Below are 12,179 nucleotides of genomic sequence, written 5' to 3' on the forward strand. Positions count from 1 at the left end.
GAATTAGATAAGTGAGGTCTTATTATGCAGAGGTCTCAGACACTCAAAGAACATAATCTCTACGCAAACACTTTGAAAGGTTTCTCCACACTGTTTTGCGTTAAAGGCAGGTAGTAGGGTTTAGCAGAGAGTACAGACAGACAGACAGACAGACAGACAGACAGAGGCCTTATCTGCAGTGTGAACAGGTTGCTTCTTTTGTAATACGCTGCCCCCCATGCCTCCACACCTCCCCATCGCCTCTCTCCTCAGGCTACCACAGAAACCACCGACACGGTCGACAACGACATCGCGCCTGTCCGAGCGCCGTCTCCGATCGTTCGACCCCTCCTCCCGGGCACCATGAGACCCCTGAGCCCTGCGAGGGGCCCCCGCATCCCGCTGGAGACGCGGGACCCCCGGGACTCCCAAGATCTGGCGAACAAGAAGAAGAAAGGACTGCTCTCCAAGGGGAAGAAGCTGCTGAAGAGACTCTCCCCTGTGAAATAACAAAGAAAAAAAGAAAAGAAAAGCATACATGTACAATACGTGCACCTGCTGGGCTCTGTATATTGCATCCATACAATCAACTCTGATCAAACAGAGAGGATGTGAGCTCTGTCTCCTGGACTGCGTGAGCCTATTTGAAATATAACCAGTGGTAGAATCATTCATGTTTGGTGATGGATACAAATCAAACTAAGTTATGTACAGTGCAGTGCCAAAATCAAGAGAGAGGTCGCCTGCAGACACAAAAACATATTACTGTGATGTATTTAAAAAAAAAAAAAAAACTACAAAAAAACTAGGATTTTCATGACATGTATTTTCCTCTTTTCTTTATCAGTTGTTAAAGGAACTATATTTGAAGCAGGGTAGCTGTGAAAAACATCTGGTGACGTCCGAGTCCGGACGTCGCCGCGAGGAAACTAGAGACCACGACCCTCGGAGAAAAATCTCAAATAGACTACACTGTTATCGAGGCATTCTGCGAAGCAATGCTGGCTGCTAACACTAAAGGCTTTATTCAGTGCAATATCATAGAGAGGCGGTAGCAAATGTGGGAAGAAAGCAAACATTTCCACGTGTACCTGTGATTCAGCGGAGAGTTCTCTGCGACGAAACAAAAGAATAGCAGATTGGCGACAGGGCATTAACATGAGAAACAACGAAGCGAGCTCAGCTGTCTCAGTGGCCTTTACGAAAACAATACGAGCGCGACATTCCTCATTCAATCACAAGGTTGATTTACAGCGGGTCCTTATTGTCTGATGACGGGTCGCTTGTGCTTGCTTGAGAATTAAACGAGAGCAGAGATGTTTGCCGCCGTAGCTGTCGAGCTGTCATGAAACGCCTAGTTCAAGACTAAATTTTTTGTGTCTGTCTTCCTATTGCACAAAGGTGGGTGTTTTTGTCTGACGGTTGGTAAAAAGACATGTTTTGTGTGCCTGTGTGCGTTTGAGTGAGTGTGTTTGTAAGGCAGTGTGATGCATTCATGTTTTTGCACCTTTCATGCTCTGTTTTATTTCCTCATGTTTGTTTTCTGAAGGAGAGGCCATGTAGTTATCGGTCATGTGATCTAGTGATGTGCTGCTACCTCCATCGCCTGTGCACTGTTTAGTTTTGTTGTCTCATGTTGACATAAGAGGCCACGTTAAAGCATCATGGGAATTACAAATGGAAATGTTGAGGTGTGCATTGTTTCTACACGCTCTACATGACTTTCACTCACAGTACACAAGGTCTATACCACTTAAATGATGTATATTTCAAAGGGACTCTGGTTCAGAATAGATCTGAACTTAATTCTATGGTCTTGGATATCTTGTGACATTAGCAGCTGCAGTCGATGCTTTGAGTCTGCAGAGCGCACACACTAATCAGTAATGCCAATATTCGGTTGTTGCTCCATTTAGTTTGTTGACTCACTGAATGTTTCATAGATTTAATCGAGTCTTCAAAAGCAAACAAACCCATTTGCATAATGCTCCTAAAAGATTTGCACCAGAAAATGTAATCACATCAGAGTAGAAAGCACTTAATATCCTGCAGGCTGTGTCACACTGAATCAGCCTTTCATTCCTTGTCAGTGTGAAGGCTTCCAAACAATGTGTCTTGATGGAGTAAGAAAATACAAGTGAATCTGACTCGATTTCTATGTGATTGCTGGGACTGGATGTCAGCAAGTGTCATTCTTTCCAAATAAAAACTGTAATCTTTTCCATATTCAGGTCCAATCTATTAGGTGAACTTTATTTGACTTCATACTTACATTCAGCATTTATATTCAACCTTAAACATGTCCGTCTGCGACCAGAATTTCACATTCAACCTTTGAAAAGTTTTATGATGGGTCTCACATCCGAGTAAATTTGAAAACCTGTAGCTTTAAAGGTGGAATATGTAACAATTGGCCGACTGTCAAATTCATTCTCAAATCCAAAAGGGGGCACTGATTGCAGTTACCCTTTAAATCTCTCAAAATCTTTTGTTTTCTCTGTTTATGAAAACATATTGCCGCATTCGCCAGTTTTTTTTACTTACTTATTATTTACTGAACTTCAAACACATTGTAACTGCAGTGCTAACCTTCCATCTCAATGATCACATATACAGTTTTAAAAGTTTACTTTAAAAAAGGCAGGAGGCCAATTACGTAAAGTAGTACAAGCTAAAAAGTTTTAACAACTTAAAATGATTAGTCTACTTTACCTGGTCATTTTGAGGTAATTGGTTTCCTTGATTTTTAAAAAAGAAAAAAAAAGTAAAGTCAGTTTGTTAGATTTTACAGTGTAGTCACAGCGCATAATTCAAATGCATTTATCTGGTGGCACAAACAGAGCTCAACCCCACTGCCCTGCATCAGTTTTTCTCCTTCAGTGAGGCAGTCATTGTGTGTGTGTGTTAACTATTCAAGATCATAGAAATAACATCTCGAGTTTCTGAGAGCAAATATTCACTCTTATGTAGAGAAAGGGTTTGTGTACTGTACCAACATTTTATGTGCTGTGGAGGCGACTAAAAGTGCTCAAGTACTCAGTATGTGGAGGGAACGTTTGTCTCATAGCTTTAATAACCTCAAAACTTCTGTTTTCTCTGTTCTGTTTAAAGCATCCATTCGCTCCTGTCTATCTCTCTTATGTGGAGTTGCACTTCAAAGATGAGTCAGATCTGAGTTTACTGTGTGAAACAGGGTTCCTGTTCTTGTTCTTTATGGATGTTATTGTAAAAGCAATGAAAAGAGAAGGTTTGCCAAAATAGGAATGTAAGAAAAGTTGGACTGGTTAAAGGTTTACATCTGATTCTTTTGTTCCAAAGCTGTTTTCTGTATAGTTTCTCATTCAGTCCGTCACAAAAGTTGAAATACTGTAACATGGTGACCCAATACCAAATCATTCACTTGTGAATGGGTGTAGTGTCTCTAAACGCTGTAGCTCTTTTGTACTTTGATCCATTTGTAGATACTTTATAAATGTTTCTACTTGATTTTACGACAGCCTTTTTGTTAGTGCACTGAGATTTCCTCTCCTTGTTAAAAGACTGCAAGCATTCTCCATAGTGTCCTTTTGAATCAGATGTATCAGTCCACCGTATGTGCTTGCTTTGTGAATCAAAGTTTAAAAAAAAATTAGAAAAAAAGAGAAATCATTGGACAGTATTTATGGTGAATAATTATGTGTGGGTGTGCATGTGAAAAAATACAACTTTTATAACCAAATTAAATTTGATATTTTTTAGAAAATGACTGTTGTACATTCATTTGTTGATGTCGTGCGTTTTTACTAAAAGGAGGAGGTCAGGTTTAGACCTTTCACATACTCCACATAACAAATGTAAGTCGGTGATATTAATATTCTGGTCATCTGAGAACCCGCTGTACAGTCACAGGCTGCCCTTCAACAGACTTTCATTAATGTGTTATTTAGCGAGTTAATGAGTCTGTCTTTTTTAGTTCAGTGGTTTGGGGTCTGCGCTCAAACCTCTCTGAAGAGTTTCAGCTTAATAGAAAAGATATGAAGAATCCTTATGTGGTTCAACGCTGTATTACATTATAAAAGCCAACGATGAAGGCCAAGTAATTCATGCCAGTCGTTAGATGTAACAAAGCGCTTTGACTCAAGTAGGCCAAATTCAAGGTATTGGTGCCACTTTGTCAGCAGAGACACATTATGACAGTTCTTAATTTCCCTTCCTCTCCAGAGAAAACCAAAGTGTGTGCCCAAATTTGATGCTTTAGATTTTTTCTGAGGTTTCTTGGCTGAGAAATTCCACCCTCTTTGTAAGTTAAAATAAAAGCATAGCATATCCCAGTGCATCAAAGCAAACACAAACAATACAATAACAAGCAAACATGAGTAAGAGCAGACGTGATGTGCACTCTGCAGAACAGCTTCGCAAAAACAGACATAAGCAAGGACAGAGAGAAGCAAAGACGACCATAGGCAGAGAATGATTTTTAGAAACAGGACAACAGTAACCACAGTGAAAACAGTAACTCAAATTTAGGTCAAGCAACAGGCAGTTTAGCAGCATACAAATTGTCTACTGACAGACATTTGCCAAGTGATAATGGTATCGAACGTACTGCTGACAGATGGCTTATAAACCATGTTCTTAACCGCCTAGAAAAGGACCTGTAAGTGGCGAGTTCCCTAATATGAACATGAGCAAATGAGACCATCACTGAGAAGATTGGCTATTTCTTCATACTTATTCTTAATGCCTGTCACCTGGTCGGATTATGACTTATCCTGGTTGGATAAGTCATAAAATTAAAACATTTTTTCGTGGGGGAGAGCAGAGGATAAATCTTTGTGTCTCACAGCCTGAGGAAAGAAACTGCTCTGTAGTCTTTTGGTAAGGCACTCAGAACAAAGTTTACTTTGGCTCAAACCATTGACAGGGGTCTCTTGAGACATGTCACGATGAGAGCAGACAAGGTGGACCCAAATGCAGCAGACTGCAGGCTCGCTGATCAATTGCAGAACTTTATTCCAGGATGAATCACAAGAACGGATGACTCAACAAAGACTGGACTCATATACAAACTAAACTAATGAGGGGGTGAGTTGCAGGTGGAGAGACACAGAGAAACACAGGTGTGGGCAATGAATGGAAAAACACTGGGAACAGAGAAGGAGCTCATGGGCTGGACAGACCAGTAGGAACAGGGCTGATTAAGGAGATGCAGTGCAGGTGTGGAGGGAGAACAGAAAACTCATAAAACACAAATAAAATGAAACTGAAACAATAGGACCACGGTGAGAAGTCGACTTTTTAGAGATGAGCAACATTGTATGATCTTATTGAATATGATGCATTGCAGTATATTAAACCACCCAGCAACATATAAAGTAGTTACAATATCTCAGCCTTAAATGTCTACAGCAGTAAAATGCTACATGAACATTGGTGCAGCAATAACATTAGTCTAAAAACATCTTATCTAATAGTAAAACACTGACAGGGACAGTTCACTGTACCATGATTAATTACAGTATACTCCTGATACTTGCAGGACTTTCAATTGTAGTGGAGTGTTTTCACAGTATGGTAGTGATACTTTTACTTAAAGTGGCGACAGTGTTATTTCCCAGACTTATTACAACAATACAGGACAAAATGTAATACAGTCATTGAGTCCATGATAGAAATGGATCACCAGTCAACCTTCCTTTTCCTGGCTAACCGCCTGCTCAGTGGCAGACAAAATGTATAGTGATTTATAGCGAATGTAAACGCTGCTGATTTCATTACTCTATATCCATTACATTGTGCAGTCAACATTTACTCCATAATGATAAGCTGAAGCAGAAAATATGTCTATTGCCGTTTTTGGTAGAGGATATGAATACCTCTTCCATCGCTGATTTATTCATAAAACTTTGATATTGAAAGTCTGATTGCCGTTGGGAGTAGATGGCTACATTTTTGATCATATTTTCATATCCTGGACTGATGATCCTGACAGATGGGTGTCCTGAATCTTCAATCATCACAGTGTCACACAAATGAATCAGATATTTGAATATATTAAAACAAAAGTGCACTGAAATGTACGGTGTTTGAAATTAAACATGTAGATACATCATCTCATGTATACATGTATAACCTGGGTATGTATTTCAGGATTAATATGAGACACCATCACCTCATCTTCTTCTCAAAGAAATGAACCGAACCACTTGACAGACTGTTAGTGGCTATCTACTGTAAGTAAAATGCTTGGTAATAGTGAGTGTGTCCTCATAGGTTCAGTCAGAAGTATTTCAGAGGTTTCTCTATTGATTTACTAGCAATCAGCACTTAATCGGTTTTTTTTTAATCATACCCTCAGGAGCTCGGTACACTTTGGAAAGGTAGACACCAAAGTTTGCTATGTCATAGGTTGCATAATGACAACCATTTGATTTCATTAAGACCTCAGGTTGTAATCAGCTGCATAAAGTGCTTGTTTGGATAGAAAAGCCCCAAATCACCTTTAATTCTCTGTGATGCCTCACGCTGATTAACGAAAGACAATAACAGGATGAAAGTGACAGTTATCTTTTGTGATAATTTCTACCAAGACATGACAAATTACGTGATTTAATGAATTGATTTAGACAAAGTTTATTAGTGACTAAACTACATCTTTATCCAAACTTAATATTCTCTCCACCAGCAGCTGTCATTCAGCCCAGAAGATCACAGCAAATCATATCCTGTCTGTCATTACATCAGTGACTGGAGGGTTGGTGACAATGGTGGCACTTCATAAACAACAAGACTGGCTGTCTGTAAAAATTAGATGTGCAATTAACAAGGCATGAGATCTGAAGTGTAACAGATGTCGACTCTCATCCACGGCTACAAACTGGTTCTGACTGGAAGGAGGCTGAAAAGGTGAGCTGCAGTGCAGAGTCAAAGTGGTTCAGTTCAAGATCTCATTTGAACAGTTAGAGTGTCAAAGTTGTCAAAGTAACAAAAACATGTGCACTTGATTAACTTGTGTCATTTCAGAAGAAGAAATAACATAAAATAACAAGACAAATGCAAAGCTTTATAATTAATAATTAAGTCTAACAGCAAGTATGAGCGGCCGTACAAGCCATAAGTAATTGTGGCTCCCCTTCATAAATGCATACATACATATATATTCACTCTCTGTATACAGATATAGCCTATTCTCACATATATATATATATCTTACATTTAAACTCAATCTACTCATGTACATACAGTATATTGCCATTTTCACATATTTATTTGCTTGAAGCTAACATGCACTTATTTTGTCTCATCTCGTTTGGAGTACATGACTTTCACTAGCACTGGAAGTTCTTCCTTAAATGCACAGTATGTAATTTCTGCTACAAGTGGTCTCTCAATAAGAAACAAAAACAAAAACCAAAAAAACCCCAAAAGATATAAGGAGAATGGGATTGGTTGCTGCCACCATTGCAAATGAAAATCTATCTATGCGACTCAGGCAGAAATGTTCACGGGCAAGGTAATATTTAAAACTTTTATTCATGTTGTATTTATTCTAGTTCAACAACTTCCTTTCTCACATGTATCTTGGTGTGTATTCCCACCAACAAACGACTAATTGAAATGCACCATTACCTTAAGTAAACTTACAGATTTCTTTGGGTTTGAACGTTGTTAGAAAATAATTGGGACAATTAAGTACACAGCTCAATAAAATATAAAACACAGGTCTAGTTGTTTTTAGACATTTTATTGCAGAATTTTAAGCCCAGGATATCATTTTAGCAGTTAAAGTTTTAGTTTTAATGTTTTGCTGCAGCCCTTTTGTATTCTATTTTTACATTTCTACAATCTTTGCAGGCACATATTGGCGTGTGTACAACTGTCTGACCTGTCGCCGCTTTCATGCTGTTACACCACAGTCCTCAGGAGGGCAGCAGCGCTTTTCAGTTGAGCAGTGACAGAGTGTGACTGTGAAGACTGCAGTTTCACGATGAGCGATGGGACACGCAGGGTGACCTAGGTCTCATCAATGAATCCAATTGTCTGATTAAACATTTGCTGATGTCAGCACACTTACAAGTCATCAGCACACAGACACACATTTCACATCAGAAAAAGTCCTTCAGCCCTCTCTTCCTCCTCCTCCTCCTCCTCCTCTTTTGTAGCCTTCTCCACATGAATATTTGTTTTCACCATTTGCTTAATTTTAATGTTGACTCAAGCAGAAAAAAGAACCTCAAAGACTGAAGGAGAAAAATACTGCAGTGTTTCAGCTGGGTTATGCTGAAAAACACAATCTGTTCTCAGCAAGCTAAGAAAGAAAGGAGATTGAATTTGTAAATCAATTAATCTTTGTTTTGTTGCTTCTGATATGTTTGCCCTATACTCTCCTCTTCCTCTGTCCTTCCTCTCCCTGTCTCACTCCCCTCCCCTCCCTTTCCTCCCCTCTCCTCTCCCTCTCTACCGCTCGCTCTTGCCCTTATTTTCCCTCCATCCAACAGATCTATATTGAGCTGTAAGTCTCTGCACTCCCCGAGGGCCATTGGATGTTTAAAATTCTTGCCAGTTGTAACCTCTCTATCACTCGCTTTCGTCCTGCCTGCTACGGCACCAGAGGGGGGCATGAGGAGACATCCATCTTCCGCTGGCCTTTCTGAATATTTCACAAAACCTCCGAGTGCCAGTTAAACACTCGACGTCCGTTTGACCCCCCTGCCAAAAAATCACAGCGGGGATCTCCCAGGTAAAATATTTTAATTCGACTTTGATATACCGAGAGCCCTTTTGTCATGTTGCAAGCTGGAGATTTCTTTTGAAGTCTCTTGGCCTGGGCAGTTTTTCAAACTTCACTAAGTTCACACAGTAGGTGTGTGGTAAAGAGGGTTGTATGAGAGATTTGTAAAATAATTGAGTATTCATGATATATTATATATATATATATATATATATATATGTATATATGATATGTTATATATATATATATACACTACAGTATATCCTTCTATGGATTCTTACAGGGCCAGACCAAACAGCTAGAGGGCCCTGGGGCAAAAATTACCCATGGGCCCCTATTTACTCTCCCTTCAGTCAAGTCATCGCAATTGTATTTATATATTCGAGAATCATAATTTGCCTCATGGGGCTTTACAGTCTATACAGCATATGCCACCCTATGTCCTTTGACAAATGATTCAGGTCGAAAGACAGTAAGAAAGAAAGCCCCATTGATGGGGGGGAAAAAAAGAAGAAACCTCAAGAAATTCAACAGAGGAGGGATCCCTCTCAAAGGACGATTGACTTGCAATAAATGCAAAAAATCACTATATACAAATTTTGATGACGAAAATAAGGATAAATGTACTGTAGATTGTAAACAATGACTCCAGTGAATGAATCCAGTGTGGACATGCCTTAAACCAGTGTTTTGGTCTCAATCGTTAGTTTCAAGTCTTCTTTAATACAGCATGATGTTCATTTAGTTAATTATTGTCCAACAGGGTATCCTTAAGGGCATGGCTAGCTTGAGATTGACAGGTTGCTACCACGGCGTGCCCTTGAGGTTCCAAATCAGATCCAATCTGGACATCATACTTAGCTAACATCTCCAAAAATACCAAGATGGTGACGGCAGTGATGCCAAACCTGAGGCTTCACTTAAATGCAAACCAATAGGTGATGTCATTGTTGGTTTACACTTGATGGTTAATGAAGAGTATGGATCCAGGAGGATGTAAAGCAGCTTCGGGTGTCACCAGATACTGTAGATAGGACATCAGCTGCACGACTCCTTCTCAAGCACTGAGACGTGAAAGGAGAACAGGCCACTCAAACACAGAGGAGTCTGCACAGCGTTCACACAGATAGGAGAGACAAACAAACAAACAAACACACAAACAGAGAGAGCAAGAGAGACGGAGAGAGATGACAGTATGCAGACTAGGGAGAGAGAGGAGAGAGAAGCATAGGCTGAATATCCTGAGGGATGATCCAGCTCCAAATGTCGGGATGAAGCAACGACAGCTAAGAGCGAGAGGTTCCCGGATCGCCGATGGCCGAGCAGAGAGGAGCCTTAGTGAAAAGAAAGAACTACAGAGAAAGAGAGAGAGACGCACAGCTTGGCAGCTCGTGGGAAACATAAACCAAAACAACAGAAGGTTAGAGAAACACAGCGCTTATCATAACTTTACAGTGTGTTTGCTGATTTCTCATTGGAAGGATAAACACGAGCTGTAAGTACTAAAGTCAACAGATTCATCGAGACTGAGACCAACCTGCTGTAAGGATGACAGTAACAGGGACGAACCTGAGGTGTGGAAAGATGAGCACTAATTGAAAGTTAGGGCGAAAACATTAGATGTAAAGGCCTCAACAGAGTCAGCCTGACATTCTGTCATTTCAGAAGAAAAGGAGTATGATAGGAAAAGGCCCTGCAGCCTGCAGACGTCTCTTCCAACTCTGGAGACTGACGGGAGCTCTCTATTCTGTGAGTGTAGAGCACAGGATGGGATATAAGGTATAATGAGATTCGACAGATATGAATGACTTTGAATTCTGATCTGGCGTGGAAAGAAAGCCAAGAAATTGAAGCTAAAATATCTTGATGTGCGTGTATTCTATTAACATTAATAATATACTGAGATTCTTTCAAAGTATGTTTGTCTGCATGCAATTTCTGGTCAGTCTTACAACATTAAACGGTGCAATATGTAAGAGTTGGCCACCTGTTGGAATTATAGGCAGCAGTAGGAGGCAGCATATCATCACATAACTGTTACTGCTACCAACTGAAGCTGCTGTTTGCCAGTTAGCTCAGTTAGCCGTGCAGCAAGCGGTGCGGACTGGAAGCTCGGAGCGCTGGGGAAACAGCACAGGAGCTTTGGACCCGGGTGGGAACGGGCTAGCTGGTTAGCATGCTAACCTTGGTAGATATCTCTGCAACACAATACATAGACATCATAATGTCAAATCTGTTGTTTCCTCACATTCTGTTATTAACTCTAGTTAATTTTTCAATGTTTTCAACTAAAATTCTTACATATTGCATGTTTAGTAGCATTTCAGTGAGGTATGGGACTTTTTTTTAAGTTAAATTTTTTTTAATATACATCTTTTCCCAGTGTAAACACATGTTTTTCAGATATTTCACATGACAAAACAGCACTTTAACATATAATGTTTAAGCCAGACCTGAGAAATAACAACACATCGAATTCTGCTCTGGTCTGAAGCTGTTTACTGATGGGAGGAGAGCTCAGACAGTGCTTTTTTACTTTTAGGATTCAAAAGTGGATTTATCTTCATTCCCATTTATCAGTGCTGTACTGCAGCAGTGATCTGAGAAGGAGAAATTAAACAAACTGTTACTTTGTGTAAACTTGTTGATTTTCTCTGGGTTTGAACATTGTTGGAAACATTTGGGATAATGTAAGTACACAACTCAACAAAACATATAATACATTTTAATGCAGACTTGCTACATATTATATCTTTAAAGCCTTTGTTATGTCACTTCATGTTAATTCTGCATATTGAGGAAGACTCAGAGGACGGTTTTCCACCATTTATTCCACACTCTGCAGGATGACAATACATCACTTAATTCCAGTATATATTCTCCAGGTTGTTCACAACTCATCTAGACCTGATGCTGTGATATGACCTAGAGCTGTGTACAGTAAGTTTAACATAATACCCTTTCAGCTGAGGTGAGAAAAAATCTCAACAAACAAAGCTACATCACAGTGAAAAGTTCACCTGTGTGTCCATCTATCCACTCCAACATTTCCCAGCAGGTGGTTTGAGGCAAGCCTCTTACCTGTCCGTCGCGGTGCTCTGCGGGCAGGCTGTCGGTGGGAGCATATACCACCTGGCTGGTAACTCATTCCAGGCATCCCGCAGGGGTGGAGAACTGATGTTTATGGCAGCTGGGCTCCGAAAGAGCATTCATTCGTCATCAGCGGAAGAATGTTGGCCGACGCCAGGGTGCGGGCTTCGCCTTGGTGATTCATCTTCAGCTGAGAGCTTCGAGTGGGAGACTTCCACAGGGCTCAACTTGGCTGGAGAGCCCTCAGAGCTCTAGCACCACAGGCGTTGAAAAGACTGGTTGCCTGGCTGGCTGGCTGCCCCCTGGCAGGCTGAAGTGCTAAGTGTTATTACACAGGTGTAACGGCAGCTTTATGCTCAGAGACTGTTCTCCAGCACTCCCTGGAGATCAGAGTAGAGAA

The 12,179-nt window shown here is 40.4% G+C and overlaps 1 protein-coding gene across 2 annotated transcripts in view; it reads left to right on the plus strand.

The window, feature by feature from the left end:
* rimbp2a (RIMS binding protein 2a) overlaps positions 1 to 3,724 on the plus strand; it is a 71,392-nt gene extending 67,668 nt beyond the window's left edge. For both annotated transcript variants that reach the window (XM_084383193.1, XM_084383196.1), the window contains one exon: positions 253 to 3,724. In XM_084383193.1, the coding sequence (XP_084239319.1) occupies positions 253 to 489 (237 nt within the window). In that variant the 3' untranslated portion in view covers positions 490 to 3,724. The remainder of the gene's footprint in view (positions 1 to 252) is intronic.
* Positions 3,725 to 12,179: the final 8,455 nt, after the last annotated feature.

The sequence above is a fragment of the Pagrus pagrus genome (genome assembly GCF_965226575.1).
Source record: "Pagrus pagrus genome assembly, chromosome: 19".
Lineage (NCBI taxonomy): Eukaryota > Metazoa > Chordata > Actinopteri > Spariformes > Sparidae > Pagrus > Pagrus pagrus.